Genomic DNA, 18,543 nt, shown 5'->3' on the forward strand with positions numbered 1-18,543 from the left:
ACACACACACGCACACCCACACACACACACACACACCTACACACACACGGCTAGGACTAAAACGGTTCCACCAATAAAACTGATAACCAGATAAAAATGTTTTTAGCGTGAACCTGTTTTGTCGTCCAATCAAAAGCGGTTGAAGCAGGAAGTCACCTTTGTGTCACATAAATTAGAATTTAAAAGTAAAGGAGAGCAGAAAAATCTCAAACCCAACGAGCCACGATTCATTATTTACAAATGGAGCTAAAATGTTAGAGGTCGATTCTGGGAGAGCATATTCTGTATTTTTTAGTATATGAAAGTCATATTCATTAATGACGCAGGATTTTATTCAGGTCAAAGGTCAGCGAGGAACCATTCAGAGCTGTGCAGGGTGAAATTCAATGATATTATTAGCCAATCACAAAGCATGAAGGAGCCCCGTCACCAATGAGGGTTGAGAATGGTGCCCAGTCTGTTCACACGTTCTGCATCACGACGACGCAGCGACAATCAATCACCTCGCTAGCGGCGTGAACAGCTGGACACTCGGCCACGCCCTGATTGTTCACCCCACCGTGCTGATTATCCACCACCAGAGGCGCCGGAAGCGGCCTCGCACGGCGAGGACTCTCACCTGTGGGTGGCGGCGGCGGCGGAGGTGCCGCCGGAGGGCCGAGCCCGGCCGCAGGAAGAGGTGGCGGCGGGGGAGGCGGAGCGAACATGGGCGGGACTGAAAGGAGCGTTGCCGTTAGTCACCGTGGAACACCGAGGCAGGACGGCGTCTGCCTCCTCCTCACGCAACATCCCGCCACTTCACTCAAGAACCCCCCCTCCCTGTCCCCCCCCCCATCCCCCCTCCCCGGAGGAGCAATTCAACTTTGTCGCGGTGCGGCGCGGCGCTTCTTTGAGGTATGAATTGACTGTTTCCATGGCGACCATCTCGCAGGGAGAGAGCTGTGGCTAGTTCTTAATTCCTGGCACTGAGGTAAAAGAAAAAGCTGCTGCACGGTGTACTGCAGTACTGCGTGCTTGTGTACGGTGTACTGCAGTACTGCGTGTTTGTGTACGGTGTACTGCAGTACTGCGTGCTTGTGTACGGTGTACTGCAGTACTGCGTGCTTGTGTACGGTGTACTGCAGTACTGCGTGCTTGTGTACGGTGTACGGTGTACTGCAGTACTGCGTGTTTGTGTACGGTGTACTGCAGTACTGCGTGCTTGTGTACGGTGTACTGCAGTACTGCGTGCTTGTGTACGGTGTACTGCAGTACTGCGTGCTTGTGTACTGTGTACGGTGTACTGCAGCTTGGCCTATTTACGCAGACAGAAATCCGGTCGTGCTCTGAACACAATAAAGCTCCGTAATCCCCGCCTGGTAAACGGCGGCTTTGAGAATGTCCCGTAGAACATTCACGCCTTTCCGAGTAAAGCTCCTGAACGCACGCATCACCGCTGGAGGACTCGTCTCCTGATGCCTGATCCATATGTTTCGATTACTGCTCATTGGTGCAGCAGGCGGAGCTAAAGGCTGTCAATGATTTAAGAAGCGATTTATGTCGCGTCTCCCGGCTCAGACATGACCTCAAACAAGCAAAAAAACTGTTTTCTTGTTTTTTCACTTTGGAAAATCGGTGCCAGAAAAGTGTTCCTGGACGAGGTGCGGACCCGTCGCCGCTGGCAACGCTCACCTGGCGCAGAGTTGGGGATGGAGGGCGTCGGCACGGCGATGGGAATACCAATGCTGCTGCTGCCGCTGTTCTCCCTGCTGCTGCTCCCCCCGCTGCTTCCACTGAGGAGGAGGAGGAAGAGGAAGATGTCGTTTTATTCAGCAGCAGGTATTATCGGTGATATTGATTCATCAAGCTGACATCATCAGGCGTGACACTGGAGCTCGTTTGTCTGCCCTGCTGAACCGGTTTAAACGCCCCCCCCCCCCCCCCCCCCCCAGTCTGAGACCACTGACCTGACCGATCCTCATTTCTGCTCCAGTTCCTCCCCCCAGCTCCTCGGCCCTAACGAGCCCCCAACCTCCTCCTCTCATGCGTTTCAAGTGACATCTCTTTCACATCTCTCTACCCCCCCCCCCCCCCCTCCCCCACCCCCTCTCTACTCTTTCACCTCGGGGTTCTCCAGGCACATCCAGCAGGGATTGCCCTGGGAGTGACGCCGGGGGCGGGTGGGAGCTCGGCGTCTGCGTCTGGAGATAAAGGCTGAGCAACGCTGTGCCATCCCTCTTTTGAAGTGAAAGTCTCACTTCAACCCCCCCCCCCCCCTTAATCCCTACATAATTTACCCATTCCTCTCTTCCTCAGTGTTCCTCCCCCCCCCCCATCTTTTTTTACTCTCAGTGAAATAAACCGCACCGAGCCTCGTCTCTCATGCAGCCCTCACCCAAAATATTCCGCTGTTTATAAATCAACTGGCTTTAAAGAAGTTCCGGCTCCACTTTCTCACAGCTTACAAAACCAAATTCCCCCAAAGCAAAAGGAAAACTGAGACGCCGTTCCCGCTAGAGAGGCGTGGCTACGAATAGGATGGATCCTCATCTACCTGTGCGTGCGCTGTCTCTGGTTGAGCGACGCCGTACGACCCGGGCTGTGCTGCGGCCCGTGTTGGCCGCCCAGCCGGGCGGGGCTGGTCATGTAGTCGTTGGGCACCGTCGGGGGCTTCACCGGCTCCAGGGTCTTGAACTGCGTGTTCCTCCTGCCCCGAAGTAGAAAACGAAAAGCGCAGATTAGGAACCGCGAGGACGGGAATGATGGAGCGCAAATCCGATCGGGTTCACCCTGCTGGACGCGCCGCGGCCTGGAAGTTCACGCCTTGGAATTAAAATGATCGGAGACCACGAGCGGGTTCGCCGGGACGCATCCCGACCTCGCCGAAGGTTTCCACACTTCATGTAATCTCTACCGCGATTATTCTCACTTCCACGCCGACTGATCTGAAAACCTCACCCAAGCGTGCCACGCCCCGACATGGGAGGGCTCGGCGGCTTCTGCGTCGGCGGATTGGTCCTTGATAGCGTTCCTCCTCTGATCGTCTGATTGTTTCCGTGCTGCTGTGGTTGGGTGGAAAACACACACATTTAACAAACAAACGGACTTCAGACGGCGTGTGTGTGTGTGTGTGTGTGTGTGTGTGTGTGTGTGTGTGTGTGAGATCATAGTCCGATGCTATAGGCTGCCCAGACGAACTCTCCATAGACGCCGGTCCAACCGGTGGTTAACCCGCAGGTTGTTTGCAGCTGATTGCAGGTTAGAAAACTCCAAAAAGTCTCAACAATCGTATAAAAGCTCCTAAAAAACCACCTGAATCTGGAATGGCAGCTGAAAGGCGCTGCCTGGTCTCCTTTAGACACGTCGTCTGGGAAGCCTACAGGATTTTAAATCCACTACTGAACATTTAGAATCAGCTACGTTAAAGGAGGAGGAGGATGTTACAGAGCCTCGGGCTACAAGTTCAGGGGGAGGGGGGGGGCTACAGGCCGGTTAATGAGGACGACAGTGATGACCACATGTACGGGGGGGGGGTGCTGTGAAAGGGGATGGAGGAAACTATCAATAATGCATTATGCTAAAAGGGGTCATGAGAGGAACCAGACTTACCTTGGCTTTTAGCCACTTATGTGGGCGAAAGGAGAGAAAAAACAGGAGAGAAAGAGGGCGTGTCAAAAAGGCCGTTTCTGAATGGATGAGTGGAAGTCCAGAAACGAGCGACTCCTCTTTGCGTTTACTCTGAGTAAACACTGAGCCAGACCCGGGCCGATCCGCAGATACGAGTCGCACCAGGCCTGCTGGACCACGCCCAACAAAACTGCAGGGCTCTGACGACGGGTGAAACAAATCCGAGCTCAGCGTGGACTGTGAGACGGGAGCTTTGCGTGCACGCCCGGTGAGCCCGCGCACGAATCTGTGGGCTGATGGCAAAGAGAATATAGAGCCGACGTATCAGCGTCAAGTGGTTCATCTATAATGCAGCATCCCCGGCGGCCGTGAGAGAGAGACAGAAACCCGGAACTGAAGGCTGAACCGGTGCACGGGCCAGAATGAATGCATTTCTGCATCCTTAAATGCAGAAGCCGCTTCCGACGCAGCTGCGAACGGCGACTTTCGCTCTCCCTGGGTTATCGGCGCTGGACGAGATTCGATTTACGATCTAGGTCACGTCGGGAGAGACGGGACCGATGCGGCGTTCCCGCATCTCAATGCATCCTGAAACACTTTAGGAGCGTCCGACTCGAATTAAAAACGCACAGGTCCAGATTTAGGTCATCCCGGAGGCCTACAAAAAAGGCTTGGTATTATTTGGGGGGGGATGGGAAGGAAAAAAAAAAAAAAGTTGCTCGATGAAATAAAGGCAGCAAAACGTCCTCAGTAAATCAGGAAAGCATGAAATCTGAATGCGCTTGCAACGATGCCAAAAAACTTTTGACTAACCCCCCCCCCCCCCCCAAAAAAGAAACACAACGATATCTTTAATGTCATCTCTGTCAGACACACGATATCAAAAGGATCCTGCTCTTAACACCTGAAACTAATGCAACGATTTCCGAAAGCCCGACCGATTCGATTAAACATCGGCTGACTGGAAGAATGGATCTCAAATTTGCACCGCAGCACAAAACGCATCACGTTACCGTGGCTACGCCTCCAGCTGCAGAACATTCTGAGCCTTTACTTGCTGCCGTGTTCGGAGAAGAATCCCTTTTGCATCCCGCCGGATGTATTTATTATCTTTTTATTTCCCTTTAACTCACGTTGGGAGTGAATCAAAACACAATCCGACATTCAGGCCAATCGACGTGGTTTAAAGCCCCATTTAGGTATTGATCCTGGTCAGTAACTAAACCGCGGCTATAGATATCCTATAGAAGCCAGGCGACTGACGGCAGCCATCACAGGATACTATATGAATTAATATAGCGTATTGATTTTGACTATCGATCGGCTCGTAACGCGCATACATAAGAAGAGTGACTTACAACTGCTGCAGGAGTGTGTGTGTGTGTGTGTGTGTGTGTGTGTGCGCGTGTTCTCACATTTGCTGTAGGAATTCAGCCTTCGTAAAGACACGGACAGAAATTCCACTGAGATTAGGCCGAGAGTAAAACGTAATGTTCTTAAAATAGACACATCAAGCGTTCCTGCAGCCGCTACGCTACGCTAACAGTAATCTGACGCCGTCGCTTTAATCTAACAGCAGTCAGAACGCTCGTCCTGATTCTAAGGCTTAGGCGCCTGGTTCCAGGCTTAATGCTAGGCTAAGCTAACCGCTCCTCTTCTGTAGTTTCAAATGCATCAAATAAACGTGTGGAAATTCATTTGCATTTCGCTACCTGGAAAGAGAGCGAATTAGTAAATCGCCGGCGTAATAAAATGTCGTCGTCAGCGTTTCGTGGGGGAATAGAAGAGTCTGCTCGCCATTAGCCGTCAGAGCGGTCCAGCATGATTCTCTGCTGACTAAATTGAGAGTGGCAATAGGGCATAGTAATGGCCTCTAATCCAATCTGTCTGGAAGCTGCAACTGATCGACTGACTGATGGGGCAGCGGGAACTCAAATGGGGAGGCTGGAGAGCACAAAGCGCCTGCGGCCGTCAGGGCGTGATGCCATTACTGCCGCCACCGGGTTGACCCAGTGACCACGGGAACAAGCCCTAATGGCGAATCAGAGGAGGAAATCTCACACTGCAATCGTCAAAATCTGCTTCTTTCTCGCTTTTCAGATTGTACTGACGTGAAAATAAACTACAAATCTAATTTTTACAACATTATCCTCCTCCAAGGGGAAACGGGAGAGGAGGCCTTTGTCTAGGACAAAGTGCCCATAAAAACTTCTCTCCTTCTCTTACAACACTCCGAGAATAGAGCTGTTTCCTGAACGCTGTATGATGTAATCACTTTTGTAGATCATCGCCACCCCCGACCGATTCCCGGCAAACCCGCGCTGAAACTTACACATCCTGTGGGCTCGGAAGGGGCAAAAGAGAGTGTGAGCCAGAAAACAAGTCGGAGTGGGACAGCGAAGAGAAGGAGGGAGGTAGGAATACCTCCGGCAAGAAAGAGAGGAGGGGGGGGAGAGGGAAGAAGATCGCATGTGGTAGAACAAGGAAGTGGAGAAAAGAGCCACAAAGGAAACGGTTTAGTCACCTTAACGCCATGGCCGACGTCGTCCAGCACAGTGTAGTCGATGGGCTTCCGGATGTACCGGACCGGCCGCTCCATATTACCTGGCGCTACGATCTTATGGGTCCTCGACGTGTTCTTGTTGGTGGTGAGGATCCCGATCTCCCGCCTGGCCACCTTCTCTTTATGGATATCGACAGTCTGGAAGGGAACAGTCAGGACAGAGGGAGGGGTGTGATCGATGCCGAAAAATGGAAGCGCCAAGATGCAAAGTACAACGACACGCACCTCTGGGATTGGATGAACTCGCAATAAAGCCGTCCAAGGAGGTTTAACTGAATCACGACGCTGAGCTTTTCATCACCGAAGTCAACCCCCCCCCGCAAACAGCCAACACACTAATGAAATCGATTGTGGCCGAGAGCGTGTCCTCAACAGAATGATAACTCAATCACGTGTCGGGACAATTCCCTTCACCGATAGCTCATTTCACACAGAACAACATGACAAATATAAAGATGGAGAGCGGCGTTCATCTAAATGACAGGCCGCCGTGTTCCAAGAAAAAGTCTACTGTCCATGAAATTATATTTTTATTCCATTAGTTGGGAAACACGCCCGTCATCTTGCGAGGGATAACCTGTGGTGCATTATTTATGGCCCTGCAGGACTTCCTGAGTGTTTTCTCACAGAAAATGCACCAGGGTTCCATTAACTGCCCCGTTTCCTGGACGATAGTAATTACTTTCAAGAAACCTTTGCACACAACTGACTTTAAATGACGCAGGGTTCGCTTTCCCAGCAGCCACAGATCGGTCGTAGCCTCAAAGTCCCGTCTGTCCATGTCTGCCCACGAGGTGAATCTGTCATGTACAAGCATTTGTCTATATTTGACAACGCAGTCAAACGGGGACGGATCCAAACACTCCCACCAGCCCAAGAGGAACCCATGAGCAGCTGCCCTTCCTCTGGCAGATGAAAGGCTGCAATGTCTGCTGAGGGTAGACCAGTAAAACGATGGTCTCTCGCTGGGAGGACGGAGGCAGCGAGCAGCGCCAACAGAGGATTCCTTTCATGCCACAGGGATCTGAACTCTGTGTCTTTGTGCTGCTCTGGTTCCCTGCACGGACGACTTGGTCTTGGAGTATCAGTCGTCCCAGAGCCGAGCGAAGGAACAACATCAGCAAACAGCACTGACATCTCTGGGCAATATCACGTCTGAAGTTCAAATAAGGGGTTAATGAGATGAGCTTTATGGGGAAAAAAAAAAAAAAAGAAGCAGCTTTTGAAAGTGTAAGAAAGTGGATTTTTCGAAATTGTAGAAAAAGAGGAATCAACGTTTCACAACAGGCGAAGCCGGACGTCCATAATTGCTCGCAGAGAGACTTCCTATTCAAAAGGGACTGTCCACTCTGCTCCGGTGCGCCGCTGTGTGTCGCCGGATTAACCGAGTTGACTAGTCCTCGTTTTTAACCAGAGCTTGGCTGCAAACACTTTAGTTCAACAACACCAAACTTAGCTGGGATTCGAGTTAACTGCCAAGCTTTGACATATTTTCTCCTAACTATGATTCCGACAAACCAAACTTGCCAAGACAACTTGTAAAATGTTAGGACAATGTCAAAATAAAACAAAAAAGAAGATGGAAGAGTTCTTAGCAAAAACTTCAAAGAGGTCAATCCCACAATAAATCCCAGATGAAACTCTTTCCTGAACAAGAGAGCTATTGTTAAAAAGTCGAGCAGCATATGGTCTTGGCTGAACGAGCTACCCTTATCAGAGAACGGGGGGGGGGCAAACGTCATCGCCGCTGGCAAAGGAGGGAAGTGAGAATGCGAAACAGAGTGAGTTCATCTCCTTCCTGTGTGTAGAGAAAAAAACAGAAAGGCAGGCCAGTGTCGAAAGGCAGCTTGAGTCAAACCCACGGCTAGCGTGCAGCGAGATGCTACACCCCGTTGGGGGGGGGATGCTGCTTTTCAGGATCCCCCCCCCCACCCCCATGTCTTGCCTTCATTAACAAATCTATTATCATTTCCCCTTCTCTTCCCTCCATTCGATTTTGCCTCTCCCAGCCAATTCTTACCACACCCAGTCAAGAGTCGCCCAACTCGAAGACTATTTTGAGGCTCTGTGTCACACACTGGAACCGTTTCCGACATCATCCCCCCTTATGATGGAATAGTCCTTCCCATTTCGGAGTGAGTCACTGTCGTGGTTTCCAGGAGGGGAGGCCATTGTTGTGTTCGCCGTAGCAACAAGAGACTTCAGTTGGAAATCTTTCAGTGTCAAACCGGAGACGGGGGGGTCAACCGTAATAAATATTTGACCGCCCGTAACTCCAAAATGTACCACAACCCAAAACTGACAGTGTGCCACAAAATATATATTATATATCCCATCCATCATCCACTTCTATTTCATGTCTTGTTTCTCAGCGGGAATTTCGGGGTTTTCTTTGCTTGTTTTTGTCAAAATAAACAACATCTAAAAGAAATACCTATTTTCATGATGCCTTCTTTGACTCCTTCGACCCGACCCCGTCGCCTCGCCCTGATTTAGATGGCTCGGATGGCTTTAGGGGCACGTATTTGGACAGAAGGACCCACAGTCCGGCGGGACAACAAATCAAAGGACAAACGAAAGGAAGGAATTTGGAAGCCTTACGCAAACAAAAACGTCCCGCTGGATTAACGCACACTGGAGGGTAAGCAAAAGAGACAAAAAAAGCACGACTGCAGACTTCGATTCGGAACGGAATCACGACAGCCGGTTTCACCTCAGCACACGTCAGAGAAAATAAAAACAGCCTCGTCAGCGGTTTGGCCGGCCGGCCCCACGGGATGAGATCCTCAATAAAATGTCTGAAATGCACAAACGCACAGACAAACAGAAACGCTGCAGCGTATGTCTGCAACATGAGGAAAAGGCTGGCTACTTAACACACACACACACACACACCCTGCGTACCACAGTGTGTGTGTGTGTGTGTGTGTGTGTGTGTTTACACATGTGGCTTGCCAGACCAGACAGATGTACCAATCATTAATGCCAGACTGGCAGCAGATGCTAATCAGGCTTGGGAAAAAGGCATCGCCCAAGACTCTGAAAATTAGAATATTAATACTATTTTCACTGCATTAATATCACAAACAAGAACAAGACATGGGAGTTAAAACAAGCTCGTCATGACATCAGTCCAGAAAATGGAAAACCTTGTTCTGTGGGATAATAAAGAGACGATAACCATGAAGAATGAGTCTGTTGAATGCATTTGAACCTCGATTCCTGGCTTCCATTCCGATATGAATACATCACAACGGCAGAGCGGCTAGCAGGTGAAGAAAGCCCGATGAGGCCAAGCTTCTACTCGCGTTTCAGTTTGTTCCCCGAGTCAGCCGAGTCAGAATGCTCTTCCTTGGCGAACCTCGGTTTGGCCTTGGATTTAAGCAATTTGCAATGTTCAGTGTGTTCCTGCAGTCATGTTATGATGAATCGCCAATAGCCCCCCCCCCCCCCCCCCCCCCCCCCAACTGCATCCATCTTCTCTCCACCTGCCTGGTCTGCTAGCTACTCCCTACATTTCCTTGGATAACTAGACGCTCCTGTGCGAGTTGACTAAGTTGACTATTCAGCCGAGTCGCGTTTATTTTCTGCGTCGATGCGTATTAAGACAGCGTGCTCTCTAACGATATGCACCAGATAACGCGGCAGACATCTCGGAGCCCGTGGTACGTCAAGGTTCCAAGATAACGCCATTCAGCAGCACAGTGGGGAAGCCGTTAAGAAATAAAAGAGGGAGATTTCAAATATGAGCCCAGATTTAGTCTTGGCTACCTTCTAGGAGTATTTTCCTGTTCACGGGGATTAGCATCCATATGTTTCTTAACCCCCCCCAGGCTGTCGTATTCCTCACAACGTCCTCGTCTGTAGTCGCCGTTCGGTCCAACATCCAAACTGCCCCGAGCCAAAATGCCTCTTTTCCGGTCTGCTCCTCAGCGGCTGTGGAGTCCAACAGTTGTCCGAAGGCCATTTCTCAGCAGTCACAGAGAGAGCCGGGACTTCGGTCTTCACTCAGAGCCAAAAATGGGAGGTCAAAGGTGGGTTTCCTCTGATGAACTGAACAAACCCGGTGTGACGAGGTCTCCAACAGCAGGAGAAAAACAAAACGAGCTCCTCTATTAAAGACAGGCTGATGCCTCGTTTTGCTAACTCGGCACAGGCGGCACCACCTCAGCGGACCTTAACCAATCTAACTTTTGGGCGGAGGCCAGAACTGTACTCCGAGCGAGCGCTGACGTTTACATACAAACAGGGAGGAAGCCTTTACGATGCCAGAACTTGCAGCCACAGCCAAATAAAAAAAGCCAATGCTAAATCTCAGCTACATATTTGTGCAATTAGCTCTGTGCAAACGGAGCGTTGGCGCAGGTGCCCGCAATTCTGTTGCACTGCGAATGCAGCAAACTGTCAAAGAAGGGCTAGAAGTCATTAGCGGATTCAATTCTCAAGCGTGAGGATCGGGAGTTTCTCCTCTCGGGTTCTGGACCGATGCCTTTTTGGTCTTCACCTCTGATAGAGGGATTAAAACATTGATCTGCAGCAAACCTCAGGGAGGTAGAGTTCCCACTTTAATGACAAAAGGTCGTGAGCTGGCGAGGAAGAAATTAGTTTGCAGTTAGACTGCCAAGCATGTTTCTGTCCTGCCCCCCCCCCCCCCAGTTGAAGAGATTAAGCTTTAATTCCATGGAAGAGAGAACGAGGCAGGTAAATATCCCAGACCGGATTTGTTTGTTTTTTTAAATGCAGACAAACTCAGACAAAGTGGGACAAACCACCAGGAGAGACAAGAGGGAGACCAAAATACACCGGGAAGGATCAGCAAGAAACACGAGGAGCACACACACACACACACACACACACACACACACACACACACACACGGAGGCCGATAAGGCTTCATTTCCTGTTTGGATGAGTGCCATCCTTCCTCGACAGGAGGTCAAAAAGCCAAAGCTGCAGCACACAGACACAACCCCGAATCTTTACATCTGTGTGTGTGTGTGTGTGCGTGTGTGTGTGTGTGTGTGTTCTTATCATGACAGTGTAAACACACACGCATACAGGCACCCATAGAATGCAGCGGCATGTAGCTGTACATCCCAGGAACGAGGACGGATAGCGGTGACAAAACAACCTCCCACTTTGACCAAGCGGCCGGTCTGGAGTCGCAGAGCGCTCCCTGTTTGGAGCCTCTTAGCAGCCACTTGTTGCAGTATAGCATTACAGTCCAACGAGACTCGGAGGGATGCATCAGTTCCACGCCGCCGCTAAGAAGACACACCCTGACCAAGGAAAACCCGCCGTAGCTGTGGGCGGCGCCGACGCCAGGCAACGTCTGACCACACGGTGACGGATACGTTAATGTCAGGGATTTAGTCCACAGTGACTTATTTTTTCTTGGAACAAAAAAATGAAACCCTAAATAGAAGGGGGAAATCCTTCATGTCCATCAGCTGACTCTTTAGGACTACTTCACCATCGCCATGGTTACAGAAAGTACACAACCATGAGCATAAATATACAGGAGGAAGGGCGGAATTTCCCAAGCACAAGAGAAGAGACGGCAGTGAGCACAGAAGAAGACAATGCCAAGCTCGGCAGGAAGTTCTCTTCCAGGCAACGGATCTCTATGGTGACCAGAAACGTCTGGCAGTCTCCCCGACCACTTTCGTTGCCATAGAGACCGAGGGCATGCGACGGCATCACTGTGACCTTGGTGTTTGCTAAATGGTGTTTGTCAGGACATTGACTCGAAGCCCGAAACCGTGTAAATACGTCTTTTATCGGTTACTCTCCCGTCTTTCTTTGCTCGTCATCGTAAGCTTTCGATTTCTCTCCGTCTTCCATCCCTCACAAGTCTTTTTCCTTTTCCCCCTCCGTCGCTCTGAAAATCTGACCTTCAGTGTGTCCTGAAAGAATTTCTGGCACTCTTGAAAACAGATACCCGACATGGGAAAGACAAACCCAGCTGGAAGTCGTCTTTCCATTTGCTGGGTGGATTCGACCTTTGGTGACCTGTAATTGTTGGAGTTTAAACAAAGCCCCCCCCCCCCCCCCCCACCACCAGATTCTGATCTGCATCATTCACCGAGCATGGCGCTCTTTGTTTGATTTGTCTGAGCCCTTAATGCCTTCATTGGATGAGCGGCTGGATTTACCTGCTACCGCCAAGAGAAACCGCTCTGACAGCGTCCGCTTTGTTAGAGCCTCTAACGCGTAGAATAAAGGGTTAAGCATCGTTGGAAACAATCCTCCCATTCATCCAAATCATTTCTCGGTCTAGACTTTAGTCTGTTAAATAAGTCACAGACGCAACATTGACAAGAGGACAAACAGGCAACCAAGTCAGACATTTGGACAACGCGAAAAAAGACTCGCGAAAAGGAACCGAGGAGAGAACCGAAACCTCATTCTGGGTCGGAAAATAACCGTCCCTGTGTGAAAGCGAGAGGAGAAGTGGGACTTGTGGGGTGCCAGTCGTCACAGCTGTGTGTTTCTCACCTGGGAGATGTGGTTGATGGAGGACTCCATGCGACGCAACTGTGAGGCCTGGATGTCCAGCAGCTGCAGGACGTTATTGGCTAAGGCATTTATCTGGTAGGCCACGCTAGCCAGGGATTGGGTGGTGTAGGCTTTGGTCTCCTCCAGAGCTTTCCTCTTGTCCTGAGCCTGTTGCAATAAAAAAGGGATGAGAGAGAGAAAGGAAGGTGAGAAAAAGATGGAGGAGGAGCCCGGTGGGGGTAAATATCACAGAACACCTTCCAGCCGTGTATCCGGGTCAGGTTCGTGGTGGAGGAGGGCCAACGGAGCGGATACTCCTCTCCCTCCGGAGGGGTTTGAAATGAGGCAAGGCAAACTTCGGACGCCGGGCTCGACGTCTTACCAACATTTACAAAGTCCAAGGCTTGAAACATGTTCGCCGTGTTTGAATGACTTCTAGACCAACTTCAATGCTAACAGCTAACTAGCTGCACCGGGGCATTTATCCCCCCCCCTCCCTCCACCTCGCTGCTGTTTTCAGAAACTACCAGGTTTATATCTTTGACTCCAGGGTGGCACCGCTGCCTGCTGGGCGGAGACTGGATAGCATTAAAACAACAGGTTCCGTAGGATTGGCTGGAACACGTCTTCCTCCACCATGTTGTTTTTGGAACAACAACGCCCCGAAAGCTGCTAAACCAGACAAACCGGTGAAGACGCTGACAGCGAACAGGCTGAGGCAAAGATACGGCGTCCTCCCAACCCCACGGAGCGCTGGAGGTGGGGGGGGGGGGGGAGCCACGATAGCAGCCTGCCGGAGCGGGGGTCGGCGGCGGCGGCAGTGATGGAGGAGAGGAAGAACTAAATAGAAAGCGATTGTTGTTTCGATAACGAGGGGAAAGTCGGACAAAATGAAAAATGTTATTGTGTCTTATTGCAGATTCCCCAACAGCTGAAGGGACCCGTGCGGCTAAAAGATCCCGACCCCACAGTAGGAGACGCAGAGAGGGAGGCGATCTCCCCGAGAGCGCCGGCGCTCCTGGGGAGCCGTAGCTCATATTTGTGAGATGAGTAACGACTGAAAGAGGCTGCAGTCGACGAGCTGTCAGCGCCAGAGCCGGGGTTAAAAACACACTGTGTGTGTGTGGGTGTGTGTGTGTGTGTGTGTGTGTGTGTGTGTGTGTGTGTGCTTGCACACAAATTACAGCTGTTAGCCGAGTCAAGCCAGCCAGTCAAGGAACCGTTTAACCGCGGCACAAATACAGGATGATGAGCTAAAGATTCTTAGAAAGGCGGTAACTTTTCCAAACGGCTGACTGGGAGTGATTTGTGTCTGAGGTCCGAAGCTGTTCCACCTCCACCCAGGAGTTCCTCCTGCCCCGTCGATACGAGTCACAGAACACCTGACAGGAGTCGGACAGAAAGCGTGAATAAAAAAAGTCACAAATGGATTCCGCAAATACGAGGATTCAAGTGATCTCCCCAGCGAAGTGCTCGTGTTACTCCGGCATGTGAGAACAACACAACGCCGCCGCCGGCTTTGTGCAGCACACATCAGGACCCGAGTGTTCCCACGCATCCGGAGGGGAAGAACACTCAGAACAAAAACCTTCAGGAATGTTTGGAATTTTACGACATTCTCCACCTCTCATATGCAGCTGGAAAACTCCGGACATTGTTACGGACACACGTCCAGATGTGTGGTCAGAGTGTAAACCCGACGGTGAGGTCATGGAGGTGTGTGTGTGTGTGTGTGTGTGTGTGGGAATATCGACACTGCCGATCGCGGCAGACCGGACAGGGTGTGGATTAGCGAGACCGCTGGGAGCTGCGGGATGTAAGATCGGTGGTTGATGCCGGAACGTCCAGCAGACGATCGGGAAGACGCGATTAGGATCCGGCCGAGTGTCAGACGAGATATTAGCGAGTCATTCCTGAGAGCAGATGAAGGCCGTCACGCACGGGAACATTATCCGCCGAGGCCATCTGGATTCAACGACGGCAGAAGTTGTGAAAAAGGCAGCGTGGGACACTTTCTACAAGAACGAGTGTTCGTAGGCAGGCAACAAGACAGGCACAGAGGGAGTTACATGTACAGGGTTAATTAAAGGGACATCTTTTAACTATCAAAAAGCTCATCTTAGTCTGAGAAGCAGAACAGGAACTGACGGAGGAGTGAAAGTGACATTGGAACGTGTCCTGAATAAAGGGAAAGCTGCAGGCTTCACAAGTTCCATCCTTCTTGAAGGAAGCCTTTGCTCCTTAGAAACTGCATGAGTCCCTAATTAATCCCCCCCCACCCACCCACCAGGGCAGATGGAGGGTGACCGGAGGCCGTAAGGTCCGCCCGACCTTGAAGAACCAACAGGGAGCAATTTAAAATTCACTTGATGGGGCACAAAGGGGTCGCCTGCACCTGGAGGAAGCGCAGGAACGTTCCTGAACCCCTGAATTGGTTCATCCGAGCAAAGCGCTGCTTTTCTAGACCTGAATAAACGCGTTTATCCGATAATTAACAAATGTCTTGGAAGAAACAGACGGGAGGCCGTAAACTCGACGAAGGAGAAAATGAACTCGGGGCCCGCTGGGTTACGTCAGGAGCGGTTTTGCTTGCGGCACGCCGGAATGTCCTCTAAGATAAGATAAAGTATTGTGCAGAACTACCGTACTACAGTCAAACCAGCTCGCAACGGATCGGACCGAACCAACCGTCCGTCAGCTGGGGGGGAGGAGTGACAGGTGGTCGGAGGGCGGAGCGGGCGCGGCCGGTAGGGCGAGAGCCGCGCGGCCTCCCCATGCAGAGAGAAACAAGGCCATCCCGTGAACGGAGAGAAAGACAGTCGGAGGACGGAGGACAGGAAATGATGACGGATCCGTGTCGTCGCTTCCAGGAGGGAAACTCACACGTCGATGGAGGATGTGTGAGCGGGACTCGGGGGGGTGGGGGCATTTCCCCCCCCCCCTCCGTTGTGTCCCCGAGCTCTTCATTCACTCCCAGAACTGCTGAAGTACTGAACAGATGAGCCGATTCTACATCATTTGATCAAAATGACAACAAAAAACAAAATGTCCGTGAATGTTTCTGGAGCCAACAGGCTGCTGAAGGAGAATGGAGGCGGGATCTAACCCCAGTGTTTTCAGCCAGTGGGCTCACTTCTCCAGGCTGCTGCACCGAACAAAGCGGCGTGGAGCCCCGTCCAGTGCGTCCTGCCAACATGGCCAGGTGGCCCGTTCGGCACACAGAGCACGAGTCCTCGCCATCGAGGTCAACCCAGCAGATATCAGGGGGGGGGGGGGGGGTCGTATACATTTCAAGGAGGATTATTTTCATGGTGAATATCCCACATAAACAGGAAAATATCACAATGCGAAGCGCCGCATTAAAAACAATCATGTCTGCACAGGTTTGAATGTGAAACGGTTTTTGTTTTTTGGGCCGCTAAAATTAAACCTCTTCCTGACACGGAGTGAAGGCATTTCCAGGGAGCTTGTCTTCGGAGTCAGCAGGGCTGGCAGGATACATATCTCTGACACACACACACACACACACACACACACACACTTCCTCAGACGAAACAAAAGCCCCCACCAAGTTGAGAAAGTGGGGCAGTGACCCGTCCTTAAAGTGGACATTTCTCCATCCTGCTGAGCTGCACCACCGACTCCAACGCCTCCACGGCCGGAGCAGAGCCGGAGCTGAGGGGATGGAAATGTGAAGGAGTGTTGGAAGGACGAGCTGAGGCATGTTGACGTGCGCGCGCGTGTGTGTGTGTGTGTGTGCGTCTCCAAAAGAGAGGGCTTATGAAAAGAGCAGCCAAGTCTGACACTCGCTTCGCACCGTAGGTGAAAAAGCTCTGCATCCTCCAAACAGGATGCAGATTATGGGTTGAGCGCGCCAGGCGACACTTCTCCGAGCGTTCAGTTGAAGTTTGAACACATTTGACATTTCAGCTCCTCTCTCTAGATTTGGCTTTCATTTTAGTGCTGTAATAAACTCTTGTCCTTTTAACAGCGGTCCCATCTGGACGTTACAGCCACCATTTCAGGCTCCAGCGCCGTTGTACCTAATTTCTAAACAGACTTTTGAAGTTGTCTAAATTAACTTTCCATCGAGTTTGAGGATGAGGATGAGAGGAAGACCTTTCCTCTCATCCAAGAATAAATGTCCAAGAATAAAAGCAGGAACTGTCAAATCAGGGAACAAATGAAGACTACAAATCAGACCAGACATTTCACACCAACGTTACAGTTTCTGAGCTACAGATATCAGTCAGCGTCGGATCAAGAACCGGGCCGATAAGAGCGTCATTACACGAAAAGCAAATCAAATTCTCAATCGGAAATCAACCGTTTGTGACTTTGTCGGGATTTCACCTGATCTGAACGACTGGGGATAAATAAAAAGGCACATCGGGAGTTTAAAAGTGGCCTCAATGAGAACTGGTTGTGCAGCTTTTGCCTGAGAGCTACTACAAAACCCACGCAGGGCCCCGGGGCCGTGCCCGACGATGCCAGGTCATCACCGAAGGAGGAGGAGGGGAAAGCTAAATTACAGGGAGTCCTTGGGGAGCACAGCTGGAGCAGACACAGCTGGAGCAGACACAGCTGGAGCAGACACAGCCGGAGCAGACACACCCTCGGTGGCATCGGACACGCTGGGTCGTCCTCTTTAAAAAAGAAATTGTCGCCTTGCAAACAACAATTTCTGTCGCTCAATCTGCTCAGAAGAGACAGCTCTGACTTTTCTCGTGCGAATAATCACATATATCAGTCGACTGAAATGAAAGAAGACAAAGACAGCTGCTAAAATTACTTCAGAGAGAGAGAGAGAGAGAGAGAGAGAGAGAGAGAGAGAGAGAGAGAGAGAATCGTTCCACACAGGAGCTGTGCAGCAGAGATTAAGCAAGGTCTGCGCCATGAATAAGTTCAAGGGGTGTAAAATCAATACCTCCAACCTTTATTGACCCGCTAACAATCGCTTTAAGTTCCTCCCTCCGTCTCAGCGAAACATGCCTCCACCGAGTCAGATCATTCATTTATTAGGTGTTGATGTTGTATAATAACTATCTTAATGCTTAATAAAGCATGACCTCACATTACAGACACTATACGGGGGTATACATCTGGAATGTTTCTTTAGCGTCCCAAAGGGGCTTAAACTGCTTTAGTTGTATTTTAATGGTGCGTTTAATGACCTTCCGCGCTGCCATGTTCACTGCTGCGTTCAGGTTCAAACGTATTTTACTGTACTCTATGTTGGTGTGAATCTAGTTAAAGCTAACAAACGGCGAACGATTTGTGTAAAAATAAATAATAATAATATTTTTTTTAAAAAGGAATTAAATATCAGCCGGAACTTCTGGCCTCCTTATAAAGCCGTTTCGAACCGACGCAGTGTAATAACAAAAAAAAAAAAATGTAGACACACCCTCTATGTAAACGGGTAATTGTGCTCGATGGTCGGAGCCGATAGCAGCTGGCTAAATGTCCCAGATTTGCGTAATCAATCGAGTGTTTGTTTTAGTTCTTTATCGCGCCGAGCCTTGGGTGGAGGATGTTTATTTCACCACCGAGCCCAGCGTCTTCATTTCCTGTCCCGACAGCCATTCAACCGCCGAGCTTTCCGCGACAATAGCGGCCGGACGGCATCCGGCTAGCTTAACGCTCCTACCTGCACATAGTTGTTTTCGCAGTAGTCCGCCACTCGCGTCAGGTTCTGGTAGCTCTCCACCAGCGCCCTTTTGCCGGCAGGAATCTCCTCATCTAACAGCATTTGTAGCTCTGCCATCTTACATCCCTCGGCAGAGTCTCCCTTCCCTCTCCGCCTCGCCTTTCCTTTGATTGAAACGGCAACCAGTCCAGTTCTGCCCCGAAAAAAAAAGAAGCAGCTCTCAGCC

At 50.6% G+C, this 18,543-nt stretch overlaps 1 protein-coding gene across 1 annotated transcript; it reads right to left on the minus strand.

The window, feature by feature from the left end:
• Positions 1-619: 619 nt before the first annotated feature.
• On the minus strand, positions 620-18,434 carry LOC137915909 (abl interactor 1-like; the record flags this gene model as incomplete). The annotated part of the gene is made up of 8 exons (XM_068759029.1): positions 18,318-18,434; positions 12,668-12,835; positions 6,131-6,307; positions 3,589-3,603; positions 2,938-3,041; positions 2,534-2,686; positions 1,672-1,772; positions 620-715 (listed from the first exon to the last, which is right to left on the minus strand). Coding segments are annotated over exons 1-8 (931 nt in total), but the record flags the coding sequence as incomplete, so codon positions are not given.
• Positions 18,435-18,543: the final 109 nt, after the last annotated feature.

This window comes from Brachionichthys hirsutus, unplaced genomic scaffold, assembly GCF_040956055.1.
Source record: "Brachionichthys hirsutus isolate HB-005 unplaced genomic scaffold, CSIRO-AGI_Bhir_v1 contig_439, whole genome shotgun sequence".
Lineage (NCBI taxonomy): Eukaryota > Metazoa > Chordata > Actinopteri > Lophiiformes > Brachionichthyidae > Brachionichthys > Brachionichthys hirsutus.